This window comes from Musa acuminata, chromosome BXJ1-10, assembly GCF_036884655.1.
Source record: "Musa acuminata AAA Group cultivar baxijiao chromosome BXJ1-10, Cavendish_Baxijiao_AAA, whole genome shotgun sequence".
NCBI classification, from domain to species: Eukaryota; Viridiplantae; Streptophyta; class Magnoliopsida; order Zingiberales; family Musaceae; genus Musa; species Musa acuminata.
In genome coordinates, this window is record NC_088336.1 from 20288675 (window position 1) to 20304983 (window position 16309).

Below are 16309 nucleotides of genomic sequence, written 5' to 3' on the forward strand. Positions count from 1 at the left end.
GAGAGAAAGAGAGACAGAGGCCTCATGGAGGATTCAACTTTCATGGATGCTTCCTTGCTTTCCTTGGCCATAGGCAAAAGAGAGTCAGTAGCTTTTGTCAAGATGAAGGAGAACACCCAACAAATGTTATCATCTAAAACATTTTAATATATGATGAAGAAGGTAGAAACATATTCAATGCATTCTTGACTTTTAAATGTACAAAAAAATTATATTTTTCATTCATCAAAGTACCAAAAAAATCAATATATAACCCTCATTTCTAACATTTGAAGATTATAAGAGGATGCACTCAATTGTTCAGTTATCTCACAAATTTTAGTAGCCTCAGCTTATTTGATATCTCTCACAATACATAAATCAATGAAACAATAAAAAAAGATAATCAAGAAATTGAAATTGACAAAAAGAGGGTATGAAAATTTTTCTGTGGGATCAAATTTATATATGGAATTATACTTTGGAAGTAGCTGAATACAAGATTGTGTAAATCATCATAAGTAAAAGAATCCTCATATGATATGTAGCATAAAACAATATAGGGATTTGCTGTCTTATTGTACTCCTAAATAGCACATCATCAAAAGTTTAATTTCCACCAAATTTAGTTGCAACCCTATTGAATTTAAAAGGCACTTAAGGATGCAAAAATGGAAGCTTAATTGATGGTTGAGTGGAGACCAATCAACAGAAACCATTGACTAGTACAAATAGCATGAATGGCATTTAAAATGGAGAAGAACATGAACAAGTCAAAGATCACATTTATGAACATTGAATCATTCAGTAACCAACCAATCATAGAATCCTTTTAAAAACTAGTCAACACAAGTCAACAATACCATTAGAAAAAGCCAATCAAAAACACCAATTTCCAATTCTAGAACATGAATAAATCAAAACCACATGAAAAGGCTAGAAATGTTGGAGCAGAATTTTCAGAAAAATACAAATTAATTTGAGGTGATGGTGGATTTTAGCTGGAAAACACTTTAATTGCTGATAACAATATTTTATTGTGATAATGAAAAATGTTGATGCTGATAATTAAACATGGGACAGGCATGGAGGGTGAAATAGATGCAAGATTGATCATATGCCTTTTTGCTATCTATCAAACTCTTTTACTATATGTAATCTAAGATGAAACTTAGACACCAAGCTCTAAAGATAGGGTTATCCTCAAGGTGACATGAGCATATATTAAAGCTTCTTGTAGCAAGTCATAAAACCTAAATAGTTTTTAACCAATTGATTTTGATATACATAAAAAATTAAATTAAAAAACAAAAAAATAAATAACTTGAACTTCAAAAAGATTAAAATATTCTTAAATTTTATTTTCTTTAGAAATATTTATTTATTTTATTGAGCATGAAAGATAAATGTTTATTGTATTTGTTATTCTCTCACTCTCTCAACATATCTCTTCTGCTTTTATCATTCTGTTTCATCAAATTAATTTATAATATATATATATATATCATATTATTAATATGATATATAATTATTATTTTTGTTATTAATAGAAAATAATTAAATCTATAATGTCAGTAATTAATTCAATCTATGATGCAGTAATCCACCTAATATGGGACCCATGACAGCACCAGTAAAGCGCAATGGTATTCTCGTGATTCACCCCCACACCCCCACCCTTTTCCCCTTCCTCTCTCTCTCTCTCTCTCTCTCAGCCCCAACCCAATTCCAAATCAAACCGATCCCGAGCAAATGGATTTGAAGAGAGAGAGGAATCGACACCCCAATTTATCCTCTCGCCGGTGATTTCTGATACGTCGACCCAGATCCCAGCTCCCTCCCTCTTTCCAAGGCAGGTATGAGCTTGCTTCGATCTGTGGATCCATTGTATCGTTCTGTTCGCAGGGTTTTCTTTCCTTTCATCCTTGACTATCGATCTGAGCTTTACTTGCGTTCTTGGTCCCCTCTCCTACCCCTCCAATTGCAGGTCCCTGTAGTCGAGTCTCTCTCTCTTTCTCCTTGGGGCGGAAACGGTAGTTCCCGGCGGATGTAAGAGGTAAAAGTTTAGACCTTTGCCCTCTTTTGAGATTTTTTAGGGTTTTCTCCCCATCTCGATCAAGCGGAAAAAGAGCAGTTTTAGCTCCAAGGTTGGGATTATGTTCGCTCTTCTTTTACCTTGTTTGTACGTGTGATGTGTTCTGGTAGATGAGTATCTCCGGGCCGTAAAGGAAAGAGACATAATTTGGGGCATTTTGGGATGGAAGATCTCTCCAAGTACGCTCACAGCCCGGCCCACCTTGCTGTATCGCGAAGAGACCATGCAGGCCTCCGGCGGATCGTCGCCGCGCTTCCCCGTCTCCCCAAGACCGGCGACGTTACCACGGAGCAGGAGTCCCTTGCCGGCGAGCTCACAGCTGATGCCGTCTCTTCTGTTATCGATCGCCGGGACGTTCCCCATCGGGAAACCCCCCTCCACCTCGCTGTCCGGCTCCGTGACCCCACCTCTGCCGAGATCCTCATGTCGGCTGGTGCTGATTGGTCCCTTCAGAATGAGCATGGATGGTCGGCGCTCCAGGAGGCTGTTTGCAACCGGGAGGACGCAATCGCGATGATCATAGCGCGCCACTATCAGCCCCTCGCTTGGGCTAAGTGGTGCCGCCGCCTCCCTCGCATTGTTTCGTCAATCACCCGGATCCAGGATTTCTACATGGAGATTACTTTCCACTTTGAGAGCTCGGTGATCCCGTTCATCAGCAGGATTGCACCATCTGATACTTACAGAATATGGAAGCGGGGCCCAAACCTCAGAGCTGACATGACCTTGGCGGGATTTGATGGCTTCCGAATCCAACGTTCTGACCAGACATTCCTCTTCCTTGGTCAGGGTGCCCAGGGTGACAATGGGCATCCACCGCTTCCTCCTGGGTCTCTAATTGTGCTTTCTCATAAGGAGAAAGAAATCACAAATGCACTCGAAGGAGCTGGAGCCAAGCCCACAGAAGCAGAGGTGGCTCACGAGGTTGCTTTGATGTCTCAGACAAATATGTACAGGCCAGGGATTGACGTTACACAAGCTGAGCTTGTCCCTCATTTGAACTGGCGTCGACAGGAAAGGGCTGAAATGGTTGGGAATTGGAAAACCAAGGTCTATGATCTACTTAATGTAATGGTGAGTGTGAAGTCGAGAAGGGTTCCTGGTGCTATGACTGATGAGGAGTTATTCACCATTGATAATGACGAAAGAGTGGCCAATGGTGGGGATGTTGATGGTGGACTTGATGATGTATTGACACCTGAGGAAAGGATGCAGTTAGATTCAGCACTTAGGATGAGTAACTCGCAGGGCATAGATGAATATGAGGGGAATGGTGCAGCATTTGAAGGTGTTGAAAACTCTGAATCCAATGGTGTTTCCAAGGAGAGAAAAAGCTGGTTTGGTTGGAGTGGTAAACGGACTTCCAAGAATAGTGGAGGTGAGGATACAGATGACACAAAAAATAAACACTTGAAGGCATGCCCAGAGAATGGACATCATAAGTCCGAAATAGCAAAGGAGACGGGGGATACTAAGAAGGGAAAAGAAAAAAGCACTAAGAAAAGGAGTGGAAATGAGTCTAACAAACATGAGAGTGAATTCAAAAAGGGTGTTAGACCAGTTCTGTGGTTGACCCCAGACTTCCCTTTGAAAACTGATGAGCTTCTTCCTTTACTTGATGTTTTAGCAAACAAGGTCAAGGCTGTGAGGAGGCTTAGGGAACTTTTGACCACAAAGCTGCCTCAAGGCACATTTCCTGTTAAGGTGATCTTTCACACTTGGACTCTGTTCTAAAATTTTTCTTTTATTCTTCTCTAATTTGCTTTCATCAGTGTGACAGCTACTATTTGAGCTTACTTGAGATTGGCTATTAAGCCTTCTCTTGTGGTCGTACTCCTAATTTGTCACACATGTATCTGCTAATTCTACTATAAATTTTGCTTTGCTTGTTCTACTGCAATGTTGAAAGTTTTACATATCAGTCCATATTTTTTTCTTACAATTTTTTATGCATATATTTGTGTTTTTTTTGTCTTCACATTCATGGCTCTCTTTTTTGGCTTACAAGTTTAATGGTGAAACTGCTAATACATTTAATAAAAAGGAAGAAGTATAAAATCCGAAGGAGGAATTGGTTTGCTCAACAGATCTTTGTCCTCTTCCAACTTTCCAGCTTGGGTATCTCCCCTTGGACATATGATGGGTCTTTTCCTATGTTAGTGTAACTACATCCATGTTTTGATATAAAAAAATGCAGGTTCAGAAGTGCTCAGCTTCATATTTTATTACAATAGGAGTTCTTGTCTCCAGAGATTCTATATTGCTATTGCTTTTCTTAATTTTGCTTCCTTGTGGATCACTAAGTCCCTTTTGTGAAAAACATTTCTGTATTGATATTTTTTTCCTCCCTATTGGTGGTAATTCAAGAATTAATATGCAATATCATGAAGATGTTAGCTAGCTTAGTTGGTAAACGCTCTCGACTGTTGTTGATAGTAAGTTCCTCGAATCAAATCTCACCACTTACCCTTTACAAAAATAAAGATGCAATATTGTTGAGCTATATCTCAATCTATTTATCTGTTTATTATTGTGCTATCATTAACTTATTTGATGGCTATCTCCTGCTTTTCCTTTTCTTAAACTTCTCAACTTTCCGTAAATGAGATATTTTGTGTTTTTTTTAATGAATTTTTGCAAAGATCTACATGTTGTATTCAATTAAAATAAAGCAACTTGCAATATATCTCCTTTACATTATATAATTTAATTGCTATTCAATCAAACAAATTAGTTAGAACTAGAGAGTTTCAAAGCACTGATCCTAATGTAAAGAAAATTCTCAGTGTGATGTCTGTTTATCTTTGATCTAATGTTATAATTTATTGTTTCAGTCCTATTTTTGTCTTAATCATCATTTGTTCTTCCGGTCTCCGTCATGTGCAACCATACAGGTCTTCAACCCTATGCCAGCTACTAAATGATGCAGTATTGAGATGCAAAAGATAGATAGGATCACAAAATATCAAGTTTAAAATGAGTGTCATTTCAGATAGATCATGACTCAAGCAATAATCTACAAGGGTGTTCTTTTTCTTTGTTCAATTCCCATTGACATATGTTCCATTCTTTCCTATTTACTTGATTTTTGAACAGGTGTTTGGTTTTAAATGGACAAAAAATGTGATTGTAACTGGAGCAGGTACTGTATAAGCTTCATTTACTATAGCAATGCTTTGTTAATATCAATCAATTAAAGAAATGAAACAGCTAGACATATACGACAAAACTTTGATTCCGTGAACGATAAACATATTTCTTGGCACGGCATCTGATATTACCTACTGTAGTAGTTGATAGTTTTACTTATGCCATCTCAGATTTGTTATTTTTTATTTGTTCATGGCAAGAAGGGGTGAAGAGAGGGGATTTCAAAGTAAGCCTGATGAATTTGTCGCTTAGTATTTGGTTGATTCCTGATTCACTAAGAAGTTGATCATGTGAAAATGTTGTATTTACCTACGATGGATTTCTAAGTAAGCTTGATAAACCTGTGGTATCTTTGTCATTTTTCAATTAAAACTAGGAACTATGAATATCTATAAAAACACAAGAATATGAAGATCTGGAATATGTGATGGAACTTGGATAGTGGTGACACAAGGACCCTAATTGGAGATGGCAGCAGGTCGGGGTTTCCTCAGGCACCCAAGTTCATCCAACCCACTTAAACCTTGTTTGTCTGCCCTTTACTCTTGTTTGAGATGGTTCAAGCAGGAAAATAGGTACTTGACTCAGGTTGGGCTTTAGATTCGTGTACCTAGATAGCGGGGTTTGGGTTCACATACCCCAACTCATCATCAGGAAAATAGGTACTTGACTCAGGTTGGGCTTTAGATTCGTGTACCTAGATAGCCGGGTTTGGGTTCACACACCCCAACTCATCATCATTCCTGGTGTGAGGTAGGAATGACAACAAGTCAGGTATTCTTAGGTATCTGGTCTACCCATTCTGCTTGAAGGATGTTCAGGTTCTCTTCAATCGGGTTTGGGTAGGAAGGTAACCGTGCCAGGTTCAGGTGCATAGATAGCTAATCAGTTTTGGGTGCGATAGAATTCGCGTATACCTGACCATTGCCATCTTGAACCTTTATGTCTGGGTGTTAATAGTAGCTTAAATGCATTAGTCATGATGTTACATAAACATCGTTTTCTATGACTCGGCTTTTTGTTATTTTTAATATGCTTGATTTAGGGTAGTTGACCAGCTTTACAAAGTTTCTCATATGTGATTATCCATACATTTCTGTTTTTAATCCTTCATTACGTAAAGATTTTCTGTATCATGTAATCTTGATTAAGGTCTGGTCTCAAACGTATTGTGTTTTCTTTTATTTAATTGACCATTAATTATGATAGGTGATCCTTCTTCTTATAATCTTGGCGGTTTGCTTTTGCTTCATTAGCATTTTTTAAGTTTTGAAGAAGGTCTTTTTCTTTTTATACGGGGAAGATGGTGAGTGTAACTAAATGGATATTTAGTTGTGTCTAAAATTCATTTGAGGGCTTGTCAAGTGGCCAATGTCAATAATTGTATCAAGGTTCCATTTATACATCTAAAAAAGGTGAATTACTTTTATACATTTTTAAGTCTCTAATGGATGTTTACTGGACAAGGACAAGATTTTCAAGTTTATACTATGTACAATGTACTCTATTTGCATCCTTTCTCTTCTTGATAACAAGGTGCAAATTCTGTGGAACATGGAATGTGACATACCTTGTATCTAGTTCAACCTTTATCTTATGGTCACAGAATGGAAATAATTACTTTTGTATTGATTTATGACATTTGATTGCTATTTTCCTATTGCTGCATCTATAATATAATTCAGGATTAAAATAGCAAATTTCTCATGATTCAATACTAGGCTTATGCTGCTTCAACTTTCTCAAGCATTAAATTGTAGATTTCTGTGCCATTAATTTCAGTTGGCCATTCCCATCGTTCCTACTATTCGGGTCCTCATCACCTTCACAAAATTTGAAGAGCTGCAACAATCTGATGAGTTTTCAACCCCACTCTCCAGCCCTACTTATTTCCAGGAAAGCAAAGCTAAAGAAACAGAAGCATCAGGTTCATGGTATTCATGGATGAGAGGTAGCCGAGGCGGGCAGTCCAGTGATAGCAGTGAAGGACGAAGCTGCAAAGACGAGATTGATCCATTTCGTATACCTTCAGATTATACGTGGATTGATTCCAACGAAAAGAAGCGTCGGATGAAAGCCAAGAAGGGCAAGAGCAAGCGAGGTACCAATCGAAAGCAATCCTCCAGAAGTTCGGAAGATAAGCAACTGTTGGATGGTTTCGAATAGCAAATGGACTGCTGTATATCGAGAGTTAGGCGATTTAACACAGGACTGATATGTATCCAGAGCTTCATATTCATTTCTATTTCGGCGAGAGGTATATGATTCCCCTTGGTAACACCGCTTTTGTAGTTCCAGTTATTTCTTGTGCTTGATGGAATGTTAGTAGCCACTAGCTGGCTTCCCAATTTGAGGGTGTCTTCAGCATTATCTTGTGAATGCATTACTGTCATCGAAAAACAAAAAAAGAATGCAAATGTAATGTACGACACGTTTTCCAGTGTTTCGTTGGGTTCTTTTTTTTTCCAAATTTTGTTATGATTAATGCTGTTAAGGTTGCTTTTGTCGAAAAATCTGGTGCATTATTGTACAGCACAAGCAATATGTGTCAGGTGTTACATAATCGTATCGAACAATACATATTAGGTGCGTAGCTAACCATCTGACACTGGTTGTTTACCAGACTCATATTGTATCCTCTCATTCTACATTGTAGTTTCAGGTATTTGTCTGTTCTTTTTGGAAAAAACTTGTAGTCTTCTTGTGCAATTTTCTTGTTGCTTTATGAGATGACTGCATGGATGATGTATTATAAATCAATTTAAGTCTTTATCTATGGATTCGATGATATGATGAACTCTTTAATTTATCGAATTTGAATCACTGATAATTTATTATAAGTCAATCTAAATCTATCTAAATCTAAATATTACATATGCTATGCAATATTTGAAGTTAATATATTCATTTAACCATCATGACTATACTTCAAGTTAATATATTTATTATGCTTTCCAAGTTCTCAACACCATTCTAAATCTAATCCTCATCCCGGAGCAGAACATATTCTTGCCTGACGAATCTGGTCATCATGACCATAATTCACCATTCGACATCGAAGATTAGTCAGCATATTCATAAAAGCTTTATGATTTGGCATAAATGTTGAGAATTTCTCTATCTGTATCAGCCTCTTATCTACATATTATCATCACGTACTCTATCAACGTTGTCTTCGAGACCTCAAACGAGGCAGGTAGTCGGGCACGGACACCCGAAAAAAGGAAACCCGACCCGCTTCGTGCGGACGCCGTCGTGAATCCAATTGAGGAGAGGAGTATTTCGGGAAACCCAAAGATTGACCGTTGTTACCGTTATTTTTGGCGGAGGGGAGATTGCCAGAACAATTCCTGTGGGCAACAAACGGAACAGCGCCCTCCCTTTTCTCCAACCTTTCTTGGCAAAGCATTGGGAACCCCTCGTTGCTGTCTTCTTCGTTGTTGATGCGGTGATTCCTCCGGCCAACCGGGGCGGCTCTCTCGGACCGCCGTGCTCCCCTTCAAGATGAACAACCTCATGACGGTCAGTTCTTGCTCTTTCCTGTATTGTTTCCGGAGCTTCCAGGAGCTCGATTTGCCGCCTTTTCATCGAAGTTTGGGTTCGATCTGCGAAGAAAATCCATTAATGGTCTGATTGAGGAAGCGATTTCGATCGATCCGCAGAGAAATGTGTTGTTCTTCATGTTCCGAGCTTTCTAATAGAAAACATCAGACTAAAACCTGAGGATTGCACAATGTGATTTCTGTCGTTCCTGCTTAGGCTGCAACAACGTAGATGTGGAAATCGAGATCATGAGATGATGAAGTTTTCGGAAAAGGCATCATTCGTCATCGGTGATCCTCGAATGCTGACCAAACTAATCTCTAACCATGGAATTTTCGCAGGAATCGTTCGAAAGGGTGGTGGGTAGCTACCCAGGAGAGGGAGACATCGGATCAGGGAGGTATTCTACTGATACCAGAGATATGGGGATGGAAGGTTTCTTCAAAGAGGTACATCTCTTTCGTCGAGGACTCGAAGTTTTGCAGCATCATTTCGGTGTCCATGGATGATTCTGATTGTAATCCATGATCTGTTCCCCTTCTGTTCGTGGTGGCCTCAGGTTGGAGAAATAGATAAGCAGATCGAGAGAATTACAGGATTCTTCAATAAGCTACAGGTACCGATCGATGCTTAAACATCCTTCCAACTCCGGATCAGTATCTTCCTCTCCTCAACCTCGTCATCCTTTTCCTTTCAGGCTACCAATGAAGAATCCCAGCTTGTAACCAAGGCCTCGGAGATGAAAGGTTTGGCCTTCCTAATTCCAGCAATCGATTCTCATCCAATTCTCATTCTACTGACTGCGATGAATCTTTCTTCTGTTCAGCAATCAAACAGCGGATGGAGAAGGACGTCGACGAAGTCAAAAAGATTGCTTTGAAGATCAAAACGATGTTAGAGCAACTCGACAAAAATGTGAGCTCATTTATCCTACGGAATCTCTGTTCTAAATGTATGATGCTCGAACACCCTCTGTTCTGAGACTTCACTGGTTGCAGAACATGATCAACAGGCAGAAACCGGGATGCGGCAAAGGGACCGCCGTCGACAGGTCTAGAATGGGAATGACTGTGTACGTAAGTTACTTTTACTTGAATCAGTGGTCTACTCCACCATCTACAATGGATCGATTGTAAGGGTGCCTTCTTACGATGCAGGGCTCTGAAGAAGAAGCTAAAAGAGAGAATGACACAGTTTCAGGTACTCGAAGACTGCAGCAACCGATCAGATAAGAAACCATGGCAGGTTTCTTCTTTGCCTTCTTGCATGACAACTTGATCGATTGGTCTCATTTTTTCTTCAGACTCTGAGGCAGAATATCCACGAGGAGTACCGTGAGGTGGTGGAAAGGAGAGTCTTCACAGGTACTTTTCGTGTCGGTATCGGACGCTAAGCAGTAGCAATTGTTTCCTTGTTTCATGGCAGTAACACTCTGCTCTGCTCCGTTTGCAGTGACCGGAACAAGACCGGACGAGGAAGTAAGAAAAGCTTTCCATTTTGCATTAGTTCCTCCTCGGTTGCTCTCCGGCTTACCCTCTTCGCCCTCTTGTGTGTGACTTGGAGCAGATGGTCGATCAACTGATAGAAACTGGGAACAGCGAGCTGATCTTTGAGAAGGCGATCCAAGGTCAAGGTCGAGGACAGGTACGCCACACGCACGCATGCTTCGATGTGTTCGACGAATTGCACTGCGCTTTATCTTCTCTTCTGCAGGTTGTGGACACATTGGCGGAGATACAAGAACGGCGCGACACCATGCTGGAGTTGGAGAAGAAGCTTCTTGATCTACAGCAGGTGCGCAGCAGGGATCCAAAAGCTATGGCTCTTGAAGCATTGATGTCGAGGTTGTCATGCGTGATCTTGTCAATGGTTGCAGATGTTCTTGGACATGTCGGTGCTGGTGGACGCCCAGGGAGACATGCTGGATGACATCGAGGCTCAGGTTTGCTGCATCTCAACGCTTCTGCGAGCTTAGAGTTTCCTCCTTTTACCCGAGTTGGTGCTCTCAGGTCACAAAATCCGTAGACCACATCGAGAATGCCACCGCCACACTCCAAGCAGCGAAGAAGACGCAGAAGAACACGAGGAAGTACATGTGCATCGCCATCGTCATCCTGCTCGTCGTCATCGTCGTTGCGCTCGGTGGAATCCTGAAGGAGGCCAAGAAATCGGTTTAAGAAACAACAACAACAACAACAACAACAATAATAAATTTGCAGTATATGAAGTTATCTTCGTTTCCTCGGAGGGTCTGATGATGAAATTGTTATGCTAACACTTGCGTAATTGTATGTGTGACATTATACCTGCGGACGTATTATTTCTTGCGATTGTGCAACACATTTGTGTTTGGTTTTGGCTTTGTTGTTTGCGTGTGATCAAACTTCTGTTTTGATGTTAATCCAATTGGATTATGCCGAGCCATGAAAATAAGATGAAATTATCTTATAGTGACTTCCTAAAGTCATTATGCCGAATTGTGGAACCCCTTTTTATAGTGACTTCCTAAAGTCATTACCTCTTAATGATACACTGCTTGTGCACAAATCAAACGATGATGTGAGTTCTAACACGTGGCACAAATCAAACGATGAGATTGGCTAGAAAAGTAGAGCCATGGGTTTTGATCACGTGACATGGAGATGGCACTGAAGTGTTTGTCGTGTAGATTTGATATGCCGGTCTCATGGTGCCTAAGTGTTGCCCACATGGTATCGTCTTATTGGCTACGTTATGTCTAGTTGTCAACCATATGACACCAAAATGTCGATCATACGGTGTGGAGGTGTCAACCGTGTGATATCTTATTACTTTCTAAATATAAGATGTCGGTTATCTGATCTTGATCTTGATGTGTCGATCATATGAGTCTGACATGTCAATCATATGATATCCTATGACTTTCTAATAAGGCTTATTACTTTCTAAATATAAGATATCGGTTATTTGATCTTGATCTTGATGTGTCGATCATATGAGTCTGACATGTCAATCATATGATATTCTATGACTTTCTAATAAGGTGTCGACTATCTAGTCTTGATGTGTCGATCATGTGAGTTTGACATATCAATCATATGCATTAATCATTATTAGCTCATAGATTTTGGTATGTTGATCATTATTTGATTTTATGTATTTTTTTATTTTCATCGTTATCTTCTTTATTTCTTTCTTAAATGGGGAGAAAATCGATAGAAAACATGGATACAATTTTATTGAATACGGTTAATGGAAGACATAATCCTCCAACGCTGCAGCCGTGAAGACGATCGACAAACAAAATCTAGTAGTTGTATCGAATGTAAAGAAAGGTCGAAATAAGCAGCAAAGGAACCAAAGCGACCAGTGGTCTTCGTCGCATTTAGCTGTTCTTCTCGGCGTTCATGGCGCGCTTGACGGCATTAGCGTCGTCTTTGATGCTCTCCTTCGTGTCTGCCGCACGCCCTGCGACAAAGTTCGCCGCCTTCTTCGTGGTTTCCTTCGCCGACTGCCATGCGTCTTGGGCCATCTCTGCTGCTCTATTTCCGATACCAGCCACCTGCAGCATGCACCGTAACTCATACGTATAAATGTTTCATGCCCTGCTCTAAAATTCACGCGAACCCTACTTGGCTGGCTGATGCACCGGCGATGCCTCGACTCTCAGTAGTTTTGTTCGCCTGCCCGCCGGCCACGGTCACCTCCTCGTTCACGGACCTCGCCGCGTCCTCTACCACACTCCCCTATATATGTCGGATGGAAACGAAACAGTCATTAAGGTGCATGAAATAGACCGCGGAGAAGGCAATAATTGCATGTCGACAAGTCATTCCTACCTGAGAAGGTCGGGAAGCAGCAGTGACCAGAAGTCGCAAGCTCGTCGGGCTTCTCCTCGCAATGGCCGACACAGGAGGGCCGAACTTAGCGAGGGCTGTGCTTGCCATCTTATTTGCTTCTTGTTAGTGGTGAGGTAATAGATGTGGAGGGTTCACTGCTTGAGGTGGTATCAAAGAGACAGGATTTAGTGAGTTATGAACAATAAAGCAAACCTCTAAATTATACTACAATGTACATGTTACTAATATATATACATATACACAACAACAAAAAAGATAAACAACTGGATTTAGTGAGTTACTGATAAATGTAAGCATCTACCTGGACACAGCTCCCACGACAATCGAGGCAAATCAACAGCCATCTGTAATGATCATTTACCTATAATGCATCCAAGTTCTCTGTAGGACATGACATGCTAAGAGTACGACCACTTACCCATCCCATGCAAGCCCTGTGAACAGATGATCGAGCACAATATGTAAGATTTTTTAATGAAGCTAACTTGTGTTTCTAAATCGTTGTAATAGAAACACAATAAAACTAATGCGGAAATGAAATAGTGTACCTCCAGCCATTGTCGCCAAGAATTTCTGCAGAGGTTTCTTCTTGAACTTTGGTTCTTCTCGGCTCTAAACTCTCGCTTTAGATGGTGTAGGAAACCCTTTCGCTCCAAAGAGATAATTGAGCCAAGGGACCAAAATCCTCATGTATATATAGATGTTCTCCCATCAAGAACATTTATCATCACCAACTCATAACGTTCAAGAATTAATTCAAATTTGTAACGTTTGGACCATAATGAAGAACTTAATGATATTAAATATTTAATTTAATAATAACGGTTTCATGCATAAAGAATAAGAAACTGAAATCATTTAAACCATAATAAATGAAGAAATTCATGATAATGAATTATGAATCTTAATGAGAACGATTACGTTATTATTAAATAAGATATTTAATAATAATCGTTACATTCTCCCACTTGGTCCATACGTTTATCTTAATAATTTGAATTAATCTTTCTCGAACAACTTTCTTAAGAAATAAATACATGAATCATAGCGATAAGTCCTCTAAGAGCGAGTATTATCATCCATGTATCACGATGTATTTAGTTTCTTAATCTTAATGTGGTAATATTACTTTATGAATAAACCTTATGTTTATTCTTGGTCCAACAACAATATATTTTCTCAAAATAATGTGCACATAAATGAGAAAATTTTATAATATATAAGAGTTTCAATATCATTACAAAGTGGAACTAAGTCCCATTTTCTTTACATGATCCTTGAATTTTAGAGGTGGCATGCCTTTAGTCAAAGGATCAGCAATCATCAATTCAGTGCTAATGTGCTCAATGACCACTTTCTTTTCTTTTACACGTTCTCTTATGGCTAAATACTTAATGTCGATGTGTTTACTTCGACTTCCACTTTTATTGTTTTTAGCCATAAAGACAGCAGCCGAATTGTCACAGAAAATTCTTAATGGCCTAGAAATAGAATCCATGATTCTAAGCCCAAAAATGAAACTCTTAAGCCATACACCATGTGAAGTAGCCTCAAAGCAGGAGACAAACTCAGCTTCCATGGTAGAAGTAGCAGTCAAGGTCTGCTTAGCGCTTCTCCAAGAAATAGCTCCACCGGCCATCAAAAAAATATATCCTGATGTTGATTTACGAGAATCAACACAACCGGCAAAGTCTGAATCTGAGTAACCAATCACATCCAGATTGTCTGTATGTCTATACATAAGCATGTAATCTTTGGTTCCTTGTAGATACCTCATCACTTTCTTTGCAGCTCTCTAGTGGTCCATACTTGGATTACTCTGATATCGACCTAGCATCCCCACAATAAATGCAATATCAGGTCTAGTACAGACCTGAGCATACATAAGGCTTCCTACGATAGAAGCATATGGGATGTTTTTCATTGATTCCCTTTCAAAATTGTTCTTTGGGCATTGGTTCAAATTGAACCTATCACCTTTCACAATGGGAGCAACACTTGGTGAACAATCATTCATCCGAAATCTTTCTAAAAGTTTATCAATATAGGTTTCTTGTGATAGACCTAAAATGCCTCGAGGTCTATCTCTATAGATCTTAATGCCAATGGCATAAGATGCTTCACCCATATCCTTCATGTCAAAATTTTTAGAAAGAAATTGTTTCACCTCATGCAGCAAATCCTTATCATTGGTTGCAAGCAAAATATCATCTACGTATAAAACAAGGAAACATATTTTACTCCCACTAACCTTCTGGTATATGCATTGATCCATGAGATTTTCAACAAATCCGAATGAAGAAATCACTTCATGAAATTTAAAATACCATTGGCGGGAGGCTTGTTTTAAGCCGTATATGGACTTCCTAAGCTTGCAAACCAAGTGCTCACCAACACTAGAGGAGAAACCTTCAGGTTGTTTCATATAAACCTCTTCCTCTAGATCTCTGTTAAGAAATGCTGTTTTCACATCCATTTGTTGCAACTCAAGGTCAAAATGAGCAACTAATGCTAAAATAATACGCAGAGAATCTTTCTTAGATACAGGAGAAAATGTCTCCGTATAATCGATTCCCTCTTTTTGAGTAAATCCCTTTGCAACAAGTCTTGCCTTGTATCTCTCAATGTTACCTAATGAATCTTTCTTAGTTTTAAAGACCCATTTGCAACCAATGGCCTTTGCTTCATTAGGCAACTCTACAAGATCCCAGACTCCATTGCTCATCATGGAATTCATCTCTTCTTTCATAGCATCATGCCACAAATTTGACTTTTTGCAACTCATGACTTGTGAAAATGTTTCAGGATCATTTTTTGCTCCAATATTATAGTCAGATTCTTGTAGATATATAACATAATCACTAAGAATTGCTGATCTTTTATTTCTAGTAGATCTTCTTAATGTTGTACCAATAGTTTCTTGAGGAACTTGTGGTTCAACTAGTTGTTCAGGAGCTTGTTGTAATTCCTGAACTGCTTGATCTATTAGAATACTATCAACAACTTGTGGAATTTCAATGATTGGTTGTTCAGCACTAGTTTGTACTTGAGGAGTGCTATGAACTATAACCAATCTATCATTTGATGTGGAAGGCTGAGATTCTATATGATCATGTGCGGAAACTATGTTCCTGAAATGATCGCTCCCACTAATCACATCATCCTCAAGAAATTTAGCGTTTCTTGATTCCACAATCCTAGTTGTGTGAGATGGACAATAGAACCTGTAACCTTTGGACTTTTTGGCATATCCAATGAAATACCCACTAACAGTCCTCGGGTCCAGTTTCTTCTCTTGTGGATTATATATCCTGACTTCAGACGGACATCCCCAAATGCGCATATGTCGCAAACTCGGTTTCCAACCTTTCCATAGTTCAAATGGTGTCTTTTGGACAGCCTTGGTTGGAACTCGGTTTAATATATACACAGCCGTTTTTAATGCTTCAGTCCACAAATATTTAGGAAGATTGGAGTTGCTAAGCATACTCCGCACCATGTCCAATAATGTTCGGTTTCTTCTTTCTGCAACACCATTCTGGTCTGGAGAACCAGGCATAGTGTATTGGGCAATAATCCCATGTTCTTGAAGAAACTTAGCAAAAGGACCAGGTGCTTGTCCATTTTCAGTATATCTACCATAATATTCTCCACCCCTATCTGATCTCACGATTTTAATTTGCTTACCACATTGGTTCTCAAC

The 16309-nt window shown here is 39.4% G+C and overlaps 3 protein-coding genes across 4 annotated transcripts; 2 read left to right on the top strand and 1 right to left on the bottom strand.

The window, feature by feature from the left end:
- The first annotated feature begins 1672 nt into the window (after positions 1–1672).
- On the top strand, positions 1673–7670 carry LOC104000437 (uncharacterized). 2 transcript variants are annotated; one of them, XM_009422483.3, is made up of 4 exons: positions 1673–1835; positions 1967–2035; positions 2185–3778; positions 7007–7670. In XM_009422483.3, exons 3-4 carry the CDS (start codon positions 2237–2239, stop codon positions 7388–7390), a joined length of 1926 nt encoding a protein of 641 aa, XP_009420758.1. In that variant the 5' UTR covers positions 1673–1835; positions 1967–2035; positions 2185–2236; the 3' UTR covers positions 7391–7670. The 2 variants fall into 2 exon arrangements, with proteins under 2 accessions (XP_009420758.1, XP_064942342.1); XM_065086270.1 differs by having other exon boundaries at positions 1673–1831.
- Positions 7671–8594: 924 nt separating this feature from the next.
- On the top strand, positions 8595–11042 carry LOC104000568 (syntaxin-132-like). The gene is made up of 13 exons (XM_065085453.1): positions 8595–8746; positions 9109–9216; positions 9327–9383; positions 9465–9513; positions 9594–9682; positions 9766–9839; positions 9925–9967; positions 10071–10131; positions 10220–10245; positions 10334–10411; positions 10481–10561; positions 10644–10709; positions 10777–11042. The coding sequence occupies exons 1-13, from the start codon at positions 8729–8731 to the stop codon at positions 10942–10944; spliced, it is 918 nt and encodes a 305-aa protein (XP_064941525.1). The 5' UTR covers positions 8595–8728; the 3' UTR covers positions 10945–11042.
- A 1089-nt stretch (positions 11043–12131) lies between these two features.
- On the bottom strand, positions 12132–12693 carry LOC104000567 (uncharacterized protein At4g13230-like). Its single transcript, XM_018819142.1, has 3 exons — positions 12586–12693; positions 12379–12492; positions 12132–12308 (listed from the first exon to the last, which is right to left on the bottom strand). The coding sequence occupies exons 1-3, from the start codon at positions 12691–12693 to the stop codon at positions 12132–12134; spliced, it is 399 nt and encodes a 132-aa protein (XP_018674687.1).
- Between the last annotated feature and the right edge of the window lie 3616 nt (positions 12694–16309).

Bases quoted from the DNA above. Each gene is read 5' to 3' on its own strand.
- LOC104000437 (XM_009422483.3), top strand. From the start codon at position 2,237: ATGGAAGATCTCTCCAAGTACGCTCACAGCCCGGCCCACCTTGCTGTA. The intron at 3,779-7,006 runs GTGATCTTTCAC...CATTAATTTCAG, and splicing joins AAGGCACATTTCCTGTTAAG to TTGGCCATTCCCATCGTTCC.
- LOC104000567 (XM_018819142.1), bottom strand. From the start codon at position 12,693: ATGGCAAGCACAGCCCTCGCTAAGTTCGGCCCTCCTGTGTCGGCCATT. The intron at 12,493-12,585 runs GTAGGAATGACT...CGACATATATAG, and splicing joins CTGCTTCCCGACCTTCTCAG to GGGAGTGTGGTAGAGGACGC. The intron at 12,309-12,378 runs GTAGGGTTCGCG...TGCATGCTGCAG, and splicing joins CCGGTGCATCAGCCAGCCAA to GTGGCTGGTATCGGAAATAG.
- LOC104000568 (XM_065085453.1), top strand. The intron at 9,384-9,464 runs GTACCGATCGAT...TTTTCCTTTCAG, and splicing joins GATTCTTCAATAAGCTACAG to GCTACCAATGAAGAATCCCA. The intron at 9,840-9,924 runs GTACGTAAGTTA...CTTACGATGCAG, and splicing joins TCTAGAATGGGAATGACTGT to GGCTCTGAAGAAGAAGCTAA.